At 33.3% G+C, this 21,715-nt stretch overlaps 3 protein-coding genes across 6 annotated transcripts; 2 read left to right on the top strand and 1 right to left on the bottom strand.

Annotated features, from left to right (window-relative positions):
• Positions 1–1,429: 1,429 nt before the first annotated feature.
• On the top strand, positions 1,430–8,966 carry LOC105169955 (uncharacterized). Of its 4 annotated transcripts, none has more exons than XM_011090503.3 (9): positions 1,430–1,652; positions 2,182–3,149; positions 3,287–3,405; positions 4,016–4,987; positions 5,084–5,387; positions 5,972–6,137; positions 6,376–6,487; positions 8,227–8,439; positions 8,513–8,966. In XM_011090503.3, exons 2-8 carry the CDS (start codon positions 2,361–2,363, stop codon positions 8,342–8,344), a joined length of 2,580 nt encoding a protein of 859 aa, XP_011088805.1. In that variant the 5' UTR covers positions 1,430–1,652; positions 2,182–2,360; the 3' UTR covers positions 8,345–8,439; positions 8,513–8,966. The 4 variants fall into 4 exon arrangements, with proteins under 4 accessions (XP_011088805.1, XP_011088806.1, XP_088741401.1 ...); XM_011090504.3 differs by having other exon boundaries at positions 8,495–8,966; XM_088885275.1 differs by having other exon boundaries at positions 2,172–3,149.
• A 2,355-nt stretch (positions 8,967–11,321) lies between these two features.
• Positions 11,322–12,460, bottom strand: LOC105169956 (RING-H2 finger protein ATL57). Its single transcript, XM_011090506.3, has one exon. It carries the CDS (start codon positions 12,177–12,179, stop codon positions 11,439–11,441), a length of 741 nt encoding a protein of 246 aa, XP_011088808.2. The 5' UTR covers positions 12,180–12,460; the 3' UTR covers positions 11,322–11,438.
• Positions 12,461–16,852: 4,392 nt separating this feature from the next.
• On the top strand, positions 16,853–21,054 carry SCPL51 (serine carboxypeptidase-like 51). The gene is made up of 13 exons (XM_011090508.3): positions 16,853–17,249; positions 17,354–17,448; positions 17,531–17,638; positions 17,818–18,058; positions 18,269–18,312; positions 18,432–18,499; positions 18,587–18,692; positions 18,781–18,980; positions 19,055–19,124; positions 19,237–19,287; positions 19,389–19,441; positions 19,615–19,747; positions 20,782–21,054. Exons 1-13 carry the CDS (start codon positions 17,117–17,119, stop codon positions 20,854–20,856), a joined length of 1,377 nt encoding a protein of 458 aa, XP_011088810.1. The 5' UTR covers positions 16,853–17,116; the 3' UTR covers positions 20,857–21,054.
• The last annotated feature ends 661 nt before the right edge of the window (positions 21,055–21,715 follow it).

The raw sequence follows: 21,715 nt of genomic DNA, 5'->3' as shown, positions 1-21,715 counted from the left end.
TAAAACAACTCCAGTGGTGTTAGATGTAATTTTGCAAACTATATAAAAAATTTACGTATAATTATACAAATTTTATTAGATAGAAGTATAATTATTTTTTTAGTCCATACAAAAGAAAAAAAAAAGAAAGAATTATTTGAGAAAGATATTTGAGCGACTTGGTTGATTGGTGGAGAAGAGGAATTGGCAAGAGAGAAGAGAAGGTGGGGCTCGTGGGATAATTGACTGTTATTATGCTTCTCAGTCCCACGTTCGCCACGTGGGCGTGTGATGTTTCTTCTACACAATAATTAATTGTAATTAGAGAAACAAATTAAGAAAAAAAGGAAAAAGAAGAACAGCAAAGTCATGTAACATTTGGATGATTGATTAAAAATAAATGAGAATTGATTAAATATTTATAAATTTTAATGGGATTTTAACATAAGATTTGAAAAATAAATCAATAAATATTACTGGTTAAGAAATTATGATGATGGCTTATTGATTCTAAAGTAACTTGTAAGTGATTTAGTGAATTACAGTGTCATAAATTTGGATTCCTTCTATAAAGATGTCTCAAAAATTTGCTAGTTACATTATTGTTTGGTTGTTTGATGATTGTCGATTACAGTTAAATATACTCAATTTTTAATAGTCGTAAATGGATTTATTAAATATTTATATTGATTGTTTAAATATTTAATATGCTTGTGGCTGAACACGAAAGTTCAAATATGAAATAGTGGGAGTAAGATGGAATGTCGTTAAGTTGCCCATCAATTTTTCTGCCAGACAATAATTCAAATATTTATGATGTTAATTCGTAAATATCTTAAACAGTATTGTAGAAGCTAATAGTCTTAAGAAATTAAGTCATTTGAATTATTGAAAAATTGGACCGCAAGATTATTTTTTAAAAATGTAAATAAGGTGTGATAGGAAAATGAAAACATCGAAGAATTTAATTGTAATGTGAGATCTATTATTTTAACTCGACATAATTCATTTGTTTGATATTTTTAATATGATCCATATAAAAAATGGCATAAAATTCAAATTAAAATTAAAAAATAATAAAAAATAAAAAAGATCCAAATCCAGACATCTCTAGAACCAGAAATTTCATAATGACAAAGACAAGTGTATTCCAAACCGCACATATTTTTGTCTTGCAATCCACACTCCACACAATTAGCAAGAAAAGTCACTACCACAATCACAATTCTATGCTTCTTACCGTTAAATACAAGAAATATAGGGGTAGATTTGCAATTTCGTGAAAAGGAAAGGACTGCGACACGCGGCCTTCGCCCGTTAGTCAAAGAGATCTTGTTTTACGGGTACAGGGAAAAATAGACGTTAGAGTTACGGCCAAATTTCCGAGAGGTTAAATTAAACGTTGCCGCTGACTTGTCTCTTCCACCTCCCCCCCCCCCCCCCCCTTTTTTTATTTTCTTTATTTTTTTGCTGTTATTATTATTTTTCATGAATAAATCCCACCTCTTCTTCTTCTCTCTCTCTATAATTTCTCTGTAACTGACCCTCTCTCTCTCTCTCTGTAGCACATATTGGTGCATTGAATGTGAAGAGCGGTGATATGTAATTAAATGTAAAGAGCGGTGATGTGTAATTGAATGTGAAGAATTGTGCGGCGTGATAGTTGCAACAAGGTAGTATTGTATTTATCTTTTTGTTTCCCTTTTATTTGGTCAATTATATGGTGTTTTTTTTTTGTTTTTCTCGATGATTATTGTTGTTATATTTTTGTTAAATTTATGCGCGACTATATGGATTTGATTTTTTGATGTGTTGTGCATTGGTTTGATATGGATTTTGGCGGAACAAAGAATATTTTCTGAAGGGAATGAATTAGTTGTTTTTTTCCACAGTTTTTCCTTACATTTGGATTCGTTTCTTGTTTCAGTTTCAAAGTGTTGGCAAATTTGAATTTTGGCAGTTGCTTTTGTTTCCCTTTTCTTTTTGGGTGAGTTGTCATTAGTCAGGTACAAGATGGATCTGCAAGTTGCAACCCTTTTCCTTTTTCTTTTTTAAATCTTTAATTTTGTAAGCATCTTGGCTTATATTCTTTTTCCCCTTAGGAAGGGTTGTATGAAGGATACATATTTCTAGAATCTAACATGAATCGATTTGACTTTTGTGCTTGAATGTTAGCAATAACAATTTTCAAGATTTTTGCAGGTATTATTGGATTACGTGAGTTGACTTTGAAGTGCCAGTATGAGGCTGATGACGAATTATGGGTACAACGATGTGAAGTAGTTTCTTGCAAATACTCGGTGTTTCTGAGTAAATTTTGTTCCAGAAAACCGTCGAGATTGTGTACCTTGCTTCTTGTTTAATGTGATAAAATTTTGAAAATGGCCGTTGCGGGTTTGCATAATGTATCTGCTTTTGGTCCTTCTTTCTTTGGGGAGTCACAATCTCCAGTGTCGACTCAGTGGGGTGATGAACAAGGCAGGCCTAGCACCCGGGCATCCTCTCTCTTACAAATGTGGCGGGAGCTTGAGGGTGACCATGTGGTGAACCATTCTCGCAGGTTGAGGCGAAATAGAAATGGTCCTGATTCTGAGTGCTTAAGTAGTTCCATGTCGGTGGGACAAGGAAGCGATAATGGGCATGATGTCTCTGAAGATGCAGATGAAACTGAGAATCAAGGTGCCACAGGTTCTGAGATGGAGCATGAGGATAATAACAGTATAATATCTGAACAATCTAGTGACTTGGGAGAAACTGAAAGGGAAAGGGTTAGACAAATTTTTCGAGAATGGATGAACAGTGGTGCAATGAGTCATTCATCTAACGGATTCCATCTAAACAATCGATCGGGGCCACAATGGCTTGGCGAGAATGAGTGTGGAAGGGTGAGAGTTATTAGAGAATGGGTACAAACGAATGCCCAGCAGAGAAACAATCAGGAATCGCATAGTGGTGGTGTTGAAGAAGCTGGTTCTCAGATTGAGCAGGTGTGTGATGGATTGATTACCACTCATGCTCAGATTGGTGCACGAAGACCCATTCGAAGATTATGTGGTAGACAGACTCTTCTTGATCTTCTCCAGAGGGCTCAATCTGAGAGGAAAACAGAACTTCACTGTTTGTTGGAGCAGAGGCCAGTATCAGATTTCGCCCATCGCAATCGCATTCAGGTTATAATTCATTATTTAATGCATTTCAGTAGTACACATTCTTTCAACTCCTTTTTGGGAGATAGATGTGTCACATGGGTGGTTTGGGTCATCACTTTTGTAAAACACGTATAGCTAATTATAATACCATCTTGTAGGCTCTCCTCAGAGGTAGGTTCTTAAGAAATGAAAGATTGACCCCAGACAAGAGACCATCTTCTGTGGCTGCAACTGAACTAGGTCTGCTAAGGCAAAGGCATACAGTTTCTGGACTCAGGTGATCTTATGCTATATGTTCATGATATTCAGCTCCCAACACAAAGTGAAAGTCTCTGCATATTTCTTTTGTTTTTTCTTGAGGTCTGCTATGTTTGCTCAGCATTTTTCCCTTCTGAGGTGATCACCATTTACAAACTCGTATTTTCTATACTCCTTATGCACTTACATGCTCAGAGTTTGAGTTATATATGCATGCTTGGATTTAAGGATAACAGTTTAAGATAATATGCGGCGTGAGTGGGGAGGCTAATATTGTAGAAGGGGCTAGAAGTTGTAACTAACAATAATGTCTGTTTGGCTTATTAGCCATAAATATCTGAAGACTCTGCTAGTTTCCTTGTTGGAAAATATCAACTGGATTAGTGCTTGTATATTAGGATTGTAATTTATATTTGAATGGTAAGTGCTTTATGATACATCTCTAGCACTCCGCTTAAATTTTAAACTGATCGTCTTTATTGTAATGAAGCTCATGCCTCAACTTATTTTGTTATTTCTGTTGGCTTTAACTGAATTTACCTCTTGAAGTGTTAAGATATTTGCTAGCTAATCTTTTACTTTCCTTATTTTTGTTACTGAACTAATGGCTTCATGATATGGCAATACAGAGAAGGATTCCTCTCCAAATTGGATAATTCTGCTTCAACTTCAGCCAATAGCACTGAGTTGGACTCCTCTTTCAGTGATGAAAATAATGGTGAATCAGAGTCCACATGCATGGAAAGGGAGGTGGCAGGAATTCATACAACACCTGACTCAGAAGGTGCTGTAGATAGAAACAGGAGTCAGCGGGAACTTGTAACGCAAGCAACTGAATTAGGAAATCCTGTTTTGCACAATGATAGAAATGAGCAAGAAGTGTCTATGGATAATGAGGGAAACGAACAAGAAGTGTCTATGAACATTGAGAGACACCAGCAAGAAATGTCTCTGGATGTTGAAAGTGCTGATAGCAGACAAGAGCTGACTTTGAACAGGGAGGCAACTGAACAAGAAGCATCCGCTGATTCGGAGTATGCCGGTAGTGGACATGGTGAAGAGATCAATGCCACTACCAATGAATTGCCATTAGAAACCGAGGATGCAAATTACAGTGGACCACATGAAATACTTGATGAACATTATGAACCAAGAAATGGTGCAAGTTATGTTCATGACTTAGCTGGTCATTCCGCTGACTTGGGCAGAAACACAAATGAACAATTTGAGGGGCAAGATGCTTCAGCACGAGTGAACGAGTTCCAAGAGTCAGTACCGGAGTTTGAAGTGAGCACCTGGCAACAGGTAACTAATGTTGCATTCACAGAATGGGTGGATGATAGCAGAGAAGAAACGGCTAGAAGTTGGCAGGAAAGCTCGGCTAATCAATGGCTACAGGGAACATCTGATAATGCTGTGGAGCAAGATCAGATGCAAGAATCACATGAAGACTGGCCAAGCCACGATTTGCAAGAAGCTATTGATAGTTGGCTAGATATGCCTTCTGGAGAGGTTGGTACATCCGTTAGAAGGATGCCCACATTTTATTTCCCTGATGATGATAATGATCACAGTATGGAACTTAGGGAGCTTTTCAGCCGGTATGCAATCTCATAACAGTTGACTCAAGTAATTTCCTGCACCAAATTCATGACTTTCTTGCACACCCTGTATTTAACTTTTGTTTTCTGATGTAGGAGACGCGTCTCTAGCCTTCTTCGAAGTGGTTTCCGGGAGAGCCTAGACCAGGTGCTACAATCTCATGTGGAACGGCAAGGTCATGCTTCTGGTGGGTGGGAACTGGATGATGCATCTTCTTCTCCTAGCCTAGTTGAGGAAGACCAGGGACAGCAAAATGGTAGAGCTTTGGCTCTATCTGCTGATAGAAATCCATTTGCTCCTAGTTCCAGCCTTGTCACTGCATCTCAGCCACTTTGGGGTGATGAGGAGTTGCAGGGTCCAAATTTGGGACACAACAACCTTAGCCAGCAGTTGGGGACGGTAATCCCAAATATCCTTTGACTTCTTCTATTTCCATTTAATGTGACACCCAACTTTATTCTTATGTAATTTTGTACTTTGAAATCTTAAATTGCTTCGGTTTTAAGTATTGCCAAACCAAAATTTCTTGTTGACTTATCCAAGAGACTTGTTTAAACAGTATACATGTTTAAGGACGAGGCTTTGGAATCCATCTAACATCACGCAAATATGCTGAAGAACTTACCAGAAATCAGAAGAAGAATCCTCCTTAATTGCCTGAAACTTTCAGGAACATGCCCACTTTTTCTGGACTCGATTCATCAACTCCCCAACGATCCCTACTTCAAAATGCGTGTTCTTTCGAAATTGAGGGATCTATAAGATGTTCTCATGTAAAGCGATAGTTTTTCAAAATTTAATATCCTTTTATTGTACTTCAGTGCTTCTGGCCATAAACTTCGTTCTTTTCCTTGTGTAAAAATTGAAGTTATAAATTTCAGTTCCCATCACATCTTCGGTTGTTCATTTGTTAAATTGCAATTTAGGCTCCTTAAATTTAACTTATCACCAATTCACCAACAAATTCTGCTTATGTATATTAGGAGTGGGAGGTAATCAATGAGTTGAGGATTGACATGGCTAGGCTTCAGCAAAGGATGAACAACATGCAAAGTATGCTGGAAGCATGCATGGATATGCAAATAGAATTGCAGCGTTCAGTGCGGCAAGAGGTTTCTGCAGCTTTAAATCGGTCAATCTTAACAAGAGGTGAATTTCCAACTGGATATTATTTGAAGTTCATAAACCTGTGCATTTTTTAGGGTTGTATTGGAACTTTTGTTTTTCTATATGATATATATCTCATTTTCTTCTTTCCAGGCTTAGAGAGGAAATCATTTTCTTTCTGAAATTAAAATCCTGCTTCTTTCCTGGTGCATCTTTGTGCCCATATAGTGCTTTTCTTTTCTCTCATTGATTTTGACTTGACCCTCACTGATGCTATCAGATACAGATGCATCCAAGAGGAATACACTTTGTGATGAATCTCCATGGGATCATGTAAGGAGAGGGATTTGCTGCTTGTGTTGTGATAACAAGATTGATTCCTTGTTGTACAGGTAATTAATGTGCCTATCTCTATAGATACTGAGAGAAAAAACTATGGATAACTGTTATATAGACACTTTCTAAGCTTTGTGCAATAAGAATACATACCTTCTTTTTCAATCATTATACCAGTATCACTGATGGCGTCTTAGAGGGTAATGAATTTAGGAAAATAACCTTTTTATCTCTCCATGTTAGTCATCTGAAAAATAAAAGGCCAAAGTACGTTGAAAGTTAAAATAACCAAATCTCTCACCCTGTGTTGGCTGGCCTCTGGAAATTACATCAAACCAAAACAAAGTTCTAAGTAACATGTTAAATTAAAACTCTCAGTTACCACTAGTATTTTTGTGTTCAGGCATTCATATAGTGAATATAGATCTAGAGGTGTGTAATGCACATAGATCTGCTTACTGATAATAAGTAAATCAACTAGTCTCTGAAAGATTGAAAATAAGAATTAGATGAGGATTATCTCTTTTTCTCTGAGCAGTCATATACTCCTCCAGTCCCATTATTAAGTTTGACGAGTTTTAAAATTGAAGGGAGTTTGAAAATGAGTTATCCCTCAAAATTAGTGATCATAAGTTTATAAGTGAGAAGTTGTTTTTCCTTTTTAGGAAATGAGCTGGATTTTAGGATGTTCAAGAAGGAAATAGGACCAGAAATAGGAGAGGGGAGCATAAAGTATTATGTATACATTCTCCTTTTTTTCCCTTTGGCCTTGGCTCATTTCATCTTTTCTTGTAGACCTTTCTTCTTCCTAACCTCTGAGATCACCTTGCTGCCGCCTTACACCGCAACTCCAGTTCTACCTCAATCCCCAGCAAATCCATAGGCTGATCAATTGGAATGAAAAGCTTGGCTACGCTTTAATTGTGAGTGGTAAATGAGACAGGAAGTAGGGATGGGTGATGATGGTTTACCAAGTGTGGTGACATGCTTATGAGATTTGAACACATGTAAAATGAGGGTCTTGAGGCATTGACTGAGATGGCTGAAGGCAGAAGAAAACATGAAATAGGGGAGAACAATGATGGAGGCTTGTGGTTTTAGGTTTTTTGGATGGGGCAGCTGAGGCGAAGGTTTTCAAGTGTGTAACAGAAGGTGGAAGAAAAAAGAAAAGAAATATATATATATATATTTATAATATACACATTTATGTGGATATATATATATATATATTTATAAATCCTATAGTAAAATAAGGAATAAATCAAAGAAGAAAATTAGACAAAAGAAAAAAACTAATAATGAAATATATCAGATTTTAAACGCAGAGCAAATCAACGAGAATAAAATGTTAATTTGATCCCAAAAATTGGTAAAACTAATGACCAGAGCATCACATGCCTTTTCAATTATGATAAAATCAGAATTTTTTAGCAGAAGTTGATTGTTGGAGATCTGTAAGGAAACATGTCTTTAGAGGTTATCAATGTATATAGTAGGGATATCTGTCCAAAAGATTAAAGGTGCCTATAACATGTGCAACACCATAGAACAAGGAATGTATATTATTGGAGGTGCCCCACCAATGGCCTCATAAGCTAGGAAGTGATTTTTACCATCGCAGCATATAGATAATCTATACTGGGGCCTGAATTTCTTGAAAACACTCTTTACTTTTAATATGGATGTTTCTAAGTTTGTTAATCATGCAACTATTCTTGTCATGATGCATAAGCGTTAAACTTGATTATACTCTATCTACATAAAATGAAGACCACCACCTTCTCACTCGATGCAGATGTGGGCACATGTGCACCTGTTCCAAGTGTGCTGAAAAATTGGTCCAGGGTACAAGGAAGTGTCCAATGTGCCAGGCCCCGGTAGTCGAGGCCGTCCGAGCTTATTTTACCCATTAGTAGAAAAAGAACAAATAGCATATAGAGTAACAATGATGAGAGATGAAATAAGAAGCTTGCTTTCTGATAAGTAGCTCTGTTTCCCCTTCCGCCAGGTAATTAATCTCTTTAGCTTTTACACATATTTCCATCATTCTATTCCGTAAAAAGAATGTTTTCTTTCCACAGGCGGGGCACCTCTGTTATTGTTAAGACGGATAAGCATAAGTTATGTGCGTCCACTTGCATCTTAATTATCTGCAGTCAATTTTCCCCTCAACCAGCAGAAAGCATTACTTACCACAGCAATTTGAGTTAACCAAATTACTGATTTATCTGACTGGAAAGTCATTGGTTATTAGTGATGGCTTTATTGTGAATAAAGAGATTTTGAGATAGCAGAAGGCTTCTTGAAGTTTAAGCTGCCGTGATTTGTGCATTGGTGTGTGCATATACACTCTTACAAAGCTTGACTAGTAATGTAAATGGAGATGGATCTGTACTCTTACATACACAAGTGAAGTATTGTGCCGATATGATGAAAAGTTATGGCAAATGCTGCTTGCAATATTTGTTAAAACAGTACTCTTGTTTGAGGCTTGAACTTGGAAATACTTATTGTGGGGGACTACTTCAAGATTTACTATATGGGTTTATGAAATCAATTTAGAGGGTTATATAAAACACGACGATGTTAATATTTCACTTTATGATAGATATTGGTTCCAAGAAAATCAGACTATTTGGGAGAACCAGGTCTGATGAAACAATACGTGTTATGGAATTGATTAGTAATATTGCATAAGTTTATTCGCATTGGATAAAGTTTGTATATGTACTCGTACAGAAAATGTTGGTTGTGTGAAAACAACAGGAGTTAGCAAATCAACAGTCAGTTTAGGGTCACATGAATGAGTCGTCCGGAGTTCGTACAAGAGTTGGCTTTGATGTCGGCCAACTTTAATTGATTATTTTTGCAGCCGGTTAGATGATAGGGCGGCAGCTCGTAAGGTTTTGATTGTTCTCCCTAATTTGGTCGATTGTTTTGAAATGTTAATGAACAAAACTTTAGATAGTACTTTTTGTTTCATATTACGTAGATCGGGATAGAGTAAAAATGGAATCGACATTCTCAAACCCATTGGTATGATTTTGATTTCAACATGGTATTAGTTATTTTCAACATATTGGTAATGAAATTTTTTTTCTTTTTTTTACCACTTATATTAGTTTTAATATTTAGTGTTCATTGTTATTAAATTTAAGTGCATTTTTTTCTGGTACTGAGTACTAATTGTGTATGCATGGTAATCAGAAAGTGATATCAGTTTGATTGTTTCTATTAATTTATAAACAATTTTGAAAAGTCTAATGTTATACAATAAAATTCAACATATTCAATAAAATATGAATTTAAGTAATTTTTGAAAAAAAAATACTAAAAGACAAATTTGTCATAAAGATAATTTTATTTCATTATTAATTATTATTTTCTAGTTATGAATTATGTGGATAAAATCAACTAAGAAATAATATAATTTTATTACCTTGTAATTTTTTGTGTATATTATTTCAATTAATGTAATTCCTACGTACCGACCATGGCATTATTGTTACTAACTTAAAGTATTCTTTTTTGCTTAAAACATATAAAAAAAAGTAATTGAAAGATATTCTCGAGACGTGTGAATATAACTTTTGGTAAAGTGTCCATAACATAAAACTTACAAGAAACTTTTGCATTCTTCTTCACTAAATAAAGTGTATATATATATATATATATATATTGCCTTTGGTCTTTAATTTCGTTAAACATGTTATTATATTTAATATATATTATGTGCATATTTTTTAAACAAAATAAAAAATATAATTTTTATGTAGACAGTATGCATATATTAAATGCAACGAGAAATGGGGGTGAGGTTTTGTGAAGCTTAAATTGTGATCTAAGCACGTGATTTACATTTGTCAATCAACAAAAATTTGGTTGAAGTGTCTATTCTTTGAGAAAGTAATTGAAGTCTGAGTCATCACTTCAATTATCAATTCCTAACAATTCACCTCACAACCCAAATATAAAAAGAAAGGTGCAAGAAATGGGGCATGTGGCTAACCATCTTTTAATTCAGTGATTAAGATTAATATCCTATAAATTAGTTCTAAATCATAAATTTGAATTTTATTAGACACGAGCATGTGTTTTTTTTAATATGAGTTTATTGATGCAAATAGACCATAAATCACAAAATATAAATGGAAGTATCCTTTTATATATAAAATCAATTATAAAATGTGAAATCAAACATCATAATAATATTTTTTAAAATCAATTATGTGAATATCGAGCCAAAATTGGACCTTACTGTAAAAATAGTCCACGAGAAACATATAATCACTTGGGTTTTCTTTTTATTTTTCCAAAGGAATTTCTTCCCTATTAAATAAAGTTTTGATAGAGGAGCTAGTTGCATTTTAATGATATATATATATAACAAAATTACATGGGTTGTTTTCTTCAACAAAAAAGTTTATCCATTATAAAAAATAATAATAAAATTCTGAATAAGAAATTCATCTGGCTATTAATTTATTGGGGCGTAGCACAAGTTGTAGCAGAATGGACCATGTCTGAGTAGAGACAAACTCACTCAAAATTGAGTGATATATAGTTTTCTTGTAATACTTTTTATTTTTATTTTTTTCTGAAACAATTATTATATTGAGTTTTGGTAATACAGAGGATACTGAATCAACACTATCAAATGAGGATATATCATTATCAATTTTATTTAAAACAATGATAGTAATTTTTTTTATTTATATCAAATTTGATATTGAGCTTGTTTCGTAATTTCCTGTTTTATATTATAAGAAAAAAATTTATATATAATACATGTGTTCCAGTCATTTACTAGCAATAGGTACTATTGGATAATTAAATTTTAAATTATATATTTTATTTGAACAGAAAAATTTTATGCCTAATAAAAAATAATAATAATAAATATTAATCAATTGAAAATTATGATTTTAAAAGACAGAATTGTTGTCTGACTTTTTCCCAAGACAAGAAAAAGAAAAGGCTGGAATAACACATAACTGTGTGTCAGAGTCAGAGACTTGTGCTTCTCTGCAACAACACCGCCTCCTTATGAACCAGGCTAGAGCCACTGCACGTCCTCCTCACTTCCCCCGACCTCTCGTCCCTCCACGCGTCTCCATCCTCCACCCTCCATCTCTCACCCATATCCCTCCCATTCTTATCATGCGTCACATCCAAACAAACCTCCTCCTCAACTCTCTCGAACAGCTCGGCTGACCGACACAGCGGGCAGGTCACGTGCGTCGACAGCCACGTATCAATGCAGCCAGGATGGAACACGTGACCGCAATAAGGGATCAGCTTCACCGTCTCTCTCTCCCTCAACTCGCTCAAGCAGATTGTGCAGTCGTCGATCATCGGGTGCTTCGCCGCCTTGCCGTAGGCCACCAGGGGGAGAGAGTTCACGGCGGAACTGTCGAGGCCGCCTTTCTGGTTGGGTGGTGGAGTACGGTTGCGGGAGGCGGATGAGGGAGTCCCTGTGTCCTCCGAGGCTGATGAAGATAAGCGGCGGATGTAGACAGAGAAGAAGGCTAGGAAGAAGAGGGCGGTAAGGAGGACGAGGAGTGTCAGGACCATGGAGGAGCCGAAGGGTAGGTTGGGGTTGAAGGGGCGGGTGGCGGTGGTGGCGTTTGAGGGCTGGAAGACGGGGTCGATGGCGGCGGAGAGGGAGGTTCCGGGAGCGGCGTCGAAGTTGTTGAGGTCTGCTGATTGGAGGAGTCTTCTGGAGATTGGAATTGAGGTGGGATTCATCTTCTTCGACTTCAAGCTGCAGAGATGAAGTGTAGGCAGCGAAGAGAGAGGTTTCAACTGTCGTAGGTAGTACCGTGAAATCTGTGTGTGACTGTGCTGTGTGTTTGAGTGTGTGAATGTTTATACATATATATCTATATATATGTATATATATGGAGAGAGAAAGACAAAAACGAAATACTACACAACGGCTGAGGGACAGAATTAATATGTATATATGTGTGTGTGTGTGTGTCTGTGTTGGTGTTCTGAGGGTTTATGGAAAGATAGTAAGTAATATAATTAATAAAATTATTTGGAAGATGATAAATGTATGATTAGAAATTCAGCATATATATATCCCACAATTCATTATATATTCAATCCATCTTTTTATCATAATATTACTTTCATATTTTTTACTAATTAATATATAGATATTATCAAATAATTCTTTAATAACTAAAAACGATTTAATCAATAAATAAAAGTTATACTGCGATATTATACCAATTCTGCTTATATTAATTTCTTGTAAAAAAGATCACATGAAATTTTATAAAGTGGGTATTGAAATTATGATTTGTCAATTAAAATCAAAGGATGGATGCGGTTTGAAATGATTTCTTGATTTTAAGTTCCTCTTTTTCATACTTATTAATTACTAAGTTTTTAAAAGTAAATTTAAGATCATGATTTTAAGTTATACCGAAGATGTGATTGATTATTTATTTAAATTTATTGTGATTACAAATAAAAAGACAACACAACACAATAAAACATGCTCTTTACACCCAAAAGCTAGCAAAACATAAATTTGAACTTCACTTGCGGTAAGCGTCAGATTTAGGGTTTTGTTTTTTTGAAGACACCGGGCAGCGGTAGTGAGTTGACAATGCTGATGTGTTTAATTTATACACATCAATTTTACTACGTAAATAAATACACGTTATTTTAATCCACGCATCCATTGATTGTCGGATGAGTAAGCAAAGCCTCAAATATTTGTGGTCACGTGAGCCACATGTGAGGGTTCCGACAAAATTAGGGTTTTTTGGATTGAAATTACCACTTTTTTAAAAATACAATCCTAAAACACTATTCTTAATGAACCTGGACAAAAAATGCCATTATCCCTAAGTTAATGGAACAAAATTGTTTTTTTTCCATTGATTTATTAATACTAATATAATTATATATTCTCATTTTCTATTTTTTTTTTAAAAGTAGGTTTAAACTATGATTATTGTGTAAGGTTGGTTGCGGTTTCAATTTCATGCTAAACCATATATATATATATATATATCCACCAGAGATAAGGACAGCTGTACTTAATTAAATTAAGAGAGCTTGGAGACGGTTGGGTCCTCTCATGATAGGCTTTTTAGTGTGTGTGTGTGTGTGTTTTTTTCTGTCTTTTATGTTCATTTCACGACTTTGATTTATTAAATTCATCAATTGTAACAAAAGCCTCAAATTTAAAAAAAGTATGTAGGACAGATATTTTTTTTCCGACAACATTTATAAATTCCGATCACTGAAAAATTAAAAATGTAAAATTAAAAAATTACAGCGGGACTCATTTACTATCCTAAAAAAATAAATAACTAAAATACGGAACAAAAATTGCATTTAATCCTATTAATACTACAAAATAACTGAAGTGCAATTCTGCATTTCCAGTACGCAAAATTTTATTTGTTTAAAATGGAATCGTTTCAAGAATTGTGTTTATAATTTTTAGTTCGATTGTGGATTCAAGAATAGAGTTTGTCATTTTATGTGTTATGGACTTGGCTTTTGAAACACATAATTAGGGTTATGGTGACTAAGTTGGGAATGATGTTTGAATGAGTTTTCGTTAAATGAATTACTTCGTTACAATTAGATTCTTTTACTAGAGAAGTTAATTTTGTTCTTTTGGTTAGCATAATTATAGGAAGAAATGAAATTTACTTCATGTGACAAGAGAAATAAGTAAAAATATCCCCTATAAAAAATAAAATAGTAAATTATCCCATGCGTTTTGAAAAATGAAGCAAATTATCCCCGTAGCTAAACCATTGGTAGGATTTGATTTGCTTCATTTTTTGAACACGGGAATAATTTGCTAATTCTTTTTTCATAGAGGAATATTTGCTCATTTAACATATCATAGGAAAGGTAAATTACATTTAACCCAATAACTATACAATGAGTTAATCCTAGATTTTTTATTCAAAAAATAAACTACGAGTATGTTTCAAATTTTTTTTTTTTTTTGACAAGAAATCTTACCATGATTTGAAAATAAGTGATAAAACCATATGACAAATAAAATATTTTTACACATACAAATGTGCTAAATTAATTAATTTTTACATGAAATATATACATTCCATTAACAAACGATGAGACAAATATTTTAATATAATTAAAATAATGAATGAGTTACAGGAAAAAGACAAATAATATTGTAATTGGTCAATTCTTGAAATAATATCCTATAAGTTGCATGACTATTTTTTAATTAATAAGTCACGCAATCAAGTTGGTGAAGGCACCTTACTTAATTAATTATGTACAATCTTAATGTTATTTTTTGGATAATTCAAATCTCCAAACAACCCTTGCAAAATCTGTTGTTCATAGACTTCAATTCAGTCCCACAGATTCAAGCCATTTGGTTAGAATAAGTCTATTAGGGATTCAGCTGAAAAGCATCATAAAATCTCATAATTTTATTTAACGTTAACAAATTATCATTTTTTAAATTAGGAATTTCAATGGGTTGGGATTAAATAACCCCAACCTGATCCAAAACTATTCTTTCAATAAAATTTTTATTATATATGTTTATACATATATGAAAAATATGTGTAGGTTTTATTTATATGTACATATAAGACATAAAAAGTAATACGGTTTGTAGTGTTAATGTAGGTTTTATTTATATTTACATATAAGAGATGTGTTAAATTTTTTTAATACTTTAAAAATTCTGTGTGCTGGATCTAACTTGTCGGGTCTCTGGACTGGAGTGGGCGAGTTTTGATGGTCCAACTTTGAGCTTTGACAAATTTAACACGCTTATATTCCTAATTAAAAATAGATCAATGCCCATATATTTGGTCATGAGTCTCAACATCACTAACTAAACTAGATTCAGTAAAGCTTATCCAAATATTAGTAAACAAATTCAAAACATGCATTAGAAATTCAATACTGCAAAATTAATACCTTCAATTAAGAAAAAAATTGAGATTACCACGTCTTTCTGGCCAGCCCGTAATATGATTCCTCAGGCCCATTGTTTTCCGACATCCCAAACTTGGGCCCATATTTTCCAAGAACTGCAACTTGTCCCAGTCTTTCCTTAAGCCCAAATATATCAAAATACCGACAACCTTTTAAAAATTGAGGAATTTTCGGACAAATGACGGGAATTTTGTTCTGAGCCCATTTAAGATTCTTGGACTAAATCAAATCAATGCACGATTAAATTTATGTTATATTCGATATTTTGTATATTTGGTGCAACAATAATCGTCTCACACTCGTATTTGAAAAATATGATATCAATCAATCATCTAATTACTTGATATACTTTATAATAAATGTACGATCTATCAAATCTCGAAAAAGTATATACTCTTCACTTTTTTCGTCCTAATTGAATCAAATCGTTTTCTCTTTCTCTCTCTCTTTTCCTTTGTGTTGGTTGACTAAGATTTCTGGTTACACTCAACTGTGTTAAGATTTCATAATCTTATAAATAAATATGAAATTATGAATTTAAATTTCATTGAATGTTTGGATATTAATTAAAATTTGTTAATGTATGATCTTAACTGAAATCTTTATGCAATTATATAACTAATAACACTTCTATAAAACGAAAAAAAAAACAAAAAATAACTGCCTTTGTTTTAGTAAAAAGGTGGGATTTTCTGAAAAAAATATATTTAGGACCAAAAGGAAAGGACTTTTGAGTCCTTTCCTCAACAGCAAAAGGGATAAAACCATATTCTCTGGCACGCATCTCCCCTCTACCTTTTGGCCCCACCCTAAATAACTATCCACTATAAAACAATATGATCTAAATATGGGTAAATTACATTCACGTCTTTTTAAGGATTTTATTTATAATTTTATAAGGTTAAGAAGTATTTGTATAATTGAACCTAATATTAAGAAAAATTATTTATTTTATCCTAATTTTAATTTTGTCACAAATATATAAGCAATTAACAACATATTTATACACAATAATAATATTAATTATTTATAGTCATTAATTATTTCGAGTGACAATTTTTTTATGCACAACTTATTTGGTCACTGTTGGTGATAACTTTTTGTAAGAGTAGGTCGCTTTTAAATTATAAAATTTATTATTATGATAAATATATATATATATATATATATATAAATTATTGACAATATTAAAATTATGATCATTTTGTTGGTGATATTGTGTTGTGTTTATTTATTTTTGTAGTAACTGTAAATAATTTGTACTTAAGAAAGCAGTGATAGATGTTGATAAACCACTGCACGTGTCATCCTACATATAGATATACAAAAACAAAATTGAATAAAATATTCTTTCAATTCCAAAAGAATACAACTTTTTTGGTAGACCAGTCAATTGTTTAGTGCTACAAATTCCGTGCACAACTGGGCACATGTATGTATAAACAAATATTTATTTGTTGAGTGAAAAAGTAAGGATCACATAATCTGCAAAGTCAAATTTGGTGCCAAACTTTTGATCTGCAGCTGCCCTATTTTTTTGGTTATTTCTGTTGGGGTCAGAGGCAAATTAAACACTCAAAAGGGAATGACCAGCTCCAATCATCATTATCATCATCGTCCCTTTATCTTTCTTTTTCTGTATATGCGTGTGTGTAGTTGTACTGAAAATTCCTACACATTCTGAATTTCTTTCTAAATTTGCAGAAATAAATCCTTAGAAAATGGTTAAGTCCCATGTTGTTGTTTCTCTTGTTGTCTGCGTTTTGTTTGTGTGTGAATTATCAGTAGTAGTGGAAGGTGGAAGAAGAGGGGGAGATGGATCAGAAGCCTGGGGTTATGTTGAAGTCAGGCCCAGTAAGCTACATTTCAAGAATTCATCTTCCACTGAATACGTACCTTCTCTTTCTGTGAATTCTCATATCTCTCCCTCTCTCATGTGTCTGTCTGTCTGAGAACAGAAGCCCACATGTTCTGGTGGTATTACACAAGTCCATACAGAACTCAAGATCCAAGAAAGCCATGGCCTGTCATCCTTTGGCTGCAGGGTGGACCTGTTAGTATTTCTTTCTCCACTGGATTTTCTTCTTCTTTTTTTCAGTGATCCATTTTCAGATGAATTATTGAATTTCAATTAGGGTGCTTCTGGAGTTGGGATTGGAAACTTTGAAGAAGTAGGGCCTTTGGATACATATCTGAAACCAAGAAACTCAACATGGTTGAGAATAGCTGATCTCCTGTTTGTGGTGAGATTACCATATATGTTATCAGCTTTACGATTATTGGCAAACGAGTCAAGGCCCTGGTTCTTGTAGTGTGTCTATAGGTTTATTATGGATGTCGGCCAGCGATAACCCTCCAACATTAATTAAAGTCACAAGTTGGGTATTTGTAGTGATTTATGTTGATGAATTATTTTGGTTAGGACAATCCAGTGGGGACTGGATACAGTTTTGTGGAGGACACAAAGTTGTTGGTGAAAAGTGATGATGAGGCAGCAGCTGATTTGACAACACTGTTGATTCAAGTTTTCAACAGAAATGAGAGGCTGCAGAGGAGCCCTCTTTACATAGTGGCAGAGTCTTATGGAGGGAAGTATGCTGTTACACTTGGATTGTCAGCTCTCAATGCAATACAAACTGGAAAATTGAAGCTCAAGCTTGGAGGTAAATATTCTAATCCTATTTCTTTATCATTTTTCCTTCATTATTAATCAACATATATTACCACAATTTTCATTAATCTTATTTCTTATTACTTGATGTGTTTGGAAATTAGCTAATTAGTTAATCAATTTGAAGAAAATTGAACTCATTTGCCTGAAATTTCGATAAGCATCCGTCTGATCAATTGGAGAAAAAATTGTTTGAACACAGGAATTGCACTGGGGGACACTTGGATATCACCAGAAGATTTTGTGGTATGAATTCTTGTTAATAAATTAATAAATGACCATCTTTTCGTACCTTTTCTTAGTTGTTGCTAATTCTGACAACTAATATACCTTCACTTTTGTAATGTTTTTACATGATTATTCAGTTTTCATGGGGTCCTCTCCTCAAAGATGTCTCCAGGCTGGACAAGAATGGCCTCATGAAATCAAACAGGTCCACATTTTTCAGTATTTTTCAGGTCAAACAAGAATATATATATATATATATATATATATGCTGATATACATATAATAAAAACAGTTTAGCAGAGCAAATAAAGCGGCAACTTGATGCCGGGAAATTTGTAGAGGCAACTGATTCATGGAGTGAGCTGGAAGATGTTATCAGTTCCAGCAGCAATTCGGTGGTAAATAATTATTATTACTAACTTGTTTAAATATTTGAATATTAGTATATATGATATGGATGAGGTGAGTATTTGAGAATGTTTCCAGGATTTCTACAATTTCCTGCTGGATTCAGGGATGGATCCTGTGTCATTGACAGCCTCTGAGCTTTCACAACAGATTGCTGTCAAACGCTACTCGAGATATTTGAATTCTTTGAGGTCTACTCCTGGTGGTGATGGTGATCTTGATTCCCTAATGAACGGTGAGATCAAGAAGAAGCTCAAGATTATACCAAGCAGCGTTCAGTGAGTTTTTTTTTCAGATATTCTTTCAATTCCATATAAGAATGAGGATTTGAATATTGACGTTGTTTTTGTAGGTGGGGAGGGCAATCAGATCTTGTTTTCAATGCCCTGCAAGCAGATTTCATGAGACCCAGGATCCAAGAGGTAAGAACGCTTACCCTTTTGTAAATAATTGCATGCTAAGTCCTTGAAATTTCCACATATTATTAGAAAGTTTAGAGTCATGATTCCATATCTTGTCCTCATCTTTTTGCAGGTTGATGAACTGCTAGCAAAAGGGGTCAATCTCACTATATATAGTGGTCAAGTAAGATTCATTTATCTATTTCAAAAATCATACAAATTTCATTTTTTTTTTTGTTAAATTTTGCTAAAATAGAAAGTAATATGGTTTAATTTTTGTTGCAGCTCGACGTCATTTGCTCGACCAAAGGAACTGAAGCTTGGGTGGAAAAGCTCAAGTAAGACTGTCGAAAACTAACAACTTTCATCACACTTTAGTAATACAGCAACATGCGATTAAGTGTCAATCATACACGTTTCTTTTAAAAATATAACTGTAAAATTGAACTACTCATCAATTTAAGAAATAACAAGTAATGGTTGATTGATTGGAAGTTTATAAATTGATCAGGTGGGATGGGCTGAGAAGTTTCTTGAGCATGGAGAGAAGAGCAATCTATTGTGGGGAAGAAAAGATCACAAAGGGCTTCACTAAATCCTACAGGAATTTACACTTCTACTGGATTCTTGGAGCTGGTCACTTTGTAAGTTCCCACTAACCGCAAATTAATATTATATTATTATTTATCATAATCAAATAAAAAATCAACACAAAAAATCTTAACCAAGGAGTTAGGAATGTGCTGTCATTTTCACCATTAATAAAAAGGCATCAATTTACTACAGTACTAAAAAAGATAAATGTGTTGCAGTGTGTGTCAGAGGTATGTGTTTCTGTTCTCTAAAGTGACCAACACTGTGCTGTCCTAATCATTATCTCCTTCTGTACTTTGTCAGACTACCATGTGTCCTAACTTAATTATTATAGGATAAAATTATTCTTTTTTTCAAATAAAATATGAAATTATAGCAATATCAGTTTTCTTTCCCTCTTGAAAACGAATACCTTCATTATAAAGAAATATTAGCTTTTTGTAGTGATTAATTGACATGCTTGAATTGAAAGTATAAATTTCTGATGGCCATAGCAAAATATTAATTATAGCTAAAAATTATAATAAATATTAGCTTATCTTATTTGATTTCATTTCAAAGATTTATTGTCAGTTCTGTACTATTTCAAATTTTAAAATCATGTATGATTGGATCTTTCTATGTAGAATTTGATCATAAATTTTTTAATTTATCACATGTTTCGGACAAGGAACTATTACAAAATACCTCCTTTTTTGTAATCAAATTTCACAAAACCCCAATTCAAACACATTTTCATGCCTTGATATACAAAGGAATTTACTACAAAAACATCGTAATTCAAACACAATTTTATTATTTCATGTCTTTTTTGTAAAAAAATATACATGTCATAAAACACACTAATTCAAACATATTTGATTAATCACACAAAATCAATCTAAAAAGGAAAAAATAAAAACTCACTTGAAAATGCTAAAAATGAAAAATTGAGAATAAAAGAAAGCACAAACAAAGCCTTTAATTTCTGTATTTGTTTTCTTTGAGCGTGATGGATAGGATTCAAATATCATAAAAACCCTATAAATTTATTTTTTCAGTAATTATATGTATTGTTAAGTGGATTTGTTTGATGTAATTTCAGGTACCTGTGGATCAGCCGTGTGTAGCATTGAGCATGATAGGTAGCACAACGCATTCTCCTATTGCTTCAAATTAGATCATTCCATTCATCATTTTTCACATAATTTGAGAGAGAATTAATATTGGAGAATTGAAAAGTTGGAGAGAATGTAAAATAGTATTGAGGGAGAAAAAGAATGAACGAAATTGTTCATTTTGAGACGATTTGCAACTATTCCCATTTTAATTTGTGAACATTCTTAATGTAAGCATTTTATTTTCACGCACAACTCAATCACTTTTGTTGGTATGTATGTATATATATAAGTAGTAAGTATGTAATTTATATTTAATATTTTAATAAATTAAATAATATATCAATTCCAACAAACAATTATGAAATAATTAAGTTATAGTGAATTCAAATAAAGTAGAACAGATATTTTAAATTGTGATGCCGTATTTGGTTGGATCTCTTTGTTAGACTGAATCATAAATTTTAAAAATTTCATTCTATTATGTTTATTTTTCATACAAGAAAACCTAATATAAAATATAATGTCTTTTCATGCAAAAAGAAATATTATTTTCGTAACAAAAACTGTATAGAATATCCAAATCCAAAAATGTTTTCGTTATATCACATATTTTTGCATAAAGAAAATCATAAAATATGCTGATCTAAATATATTTTGAATCTATTACATCTTTTCGTAAGAAATTTTGTTCACAAAAGATTCTAATTCAAATATATTTTTACTTATCGCACAAAATTAGATACAAAACAATAAATTACTTGAAAATACTGAAATTGAAAATTAATAATAATAACAGACAAGAAGTAAGTTTTGAATAATTTTAATTACATGATCACTACTCTGTAAAAGGTGAATTAATCAACATATACGTTAAAGATGGTCTACATCGAGAAAAACAGAGAACAGGGAGAGTAATAA

The sequence above is a fragment of the Sesamum indicum genome, linkage group LG9 (assembly GCF_026168435.1).
Source record: "Sesamum indicum cultivar Baizhima isolate 11 linkage group LG9, ASM2616843v1, whole genome shotgun sequence".
NCBI classification, from domain to species: Eukaryota; Viridiplantae; Streptophyta; class Magnoliopsida; order Lamiales; family Pedaliaceae; genus Sesamum; species Sesamum indicum.
Note: the sequence above shows the minus strand (reverse complement) of the source record. Positions and strands in the feature narration are given on the sequence as shown.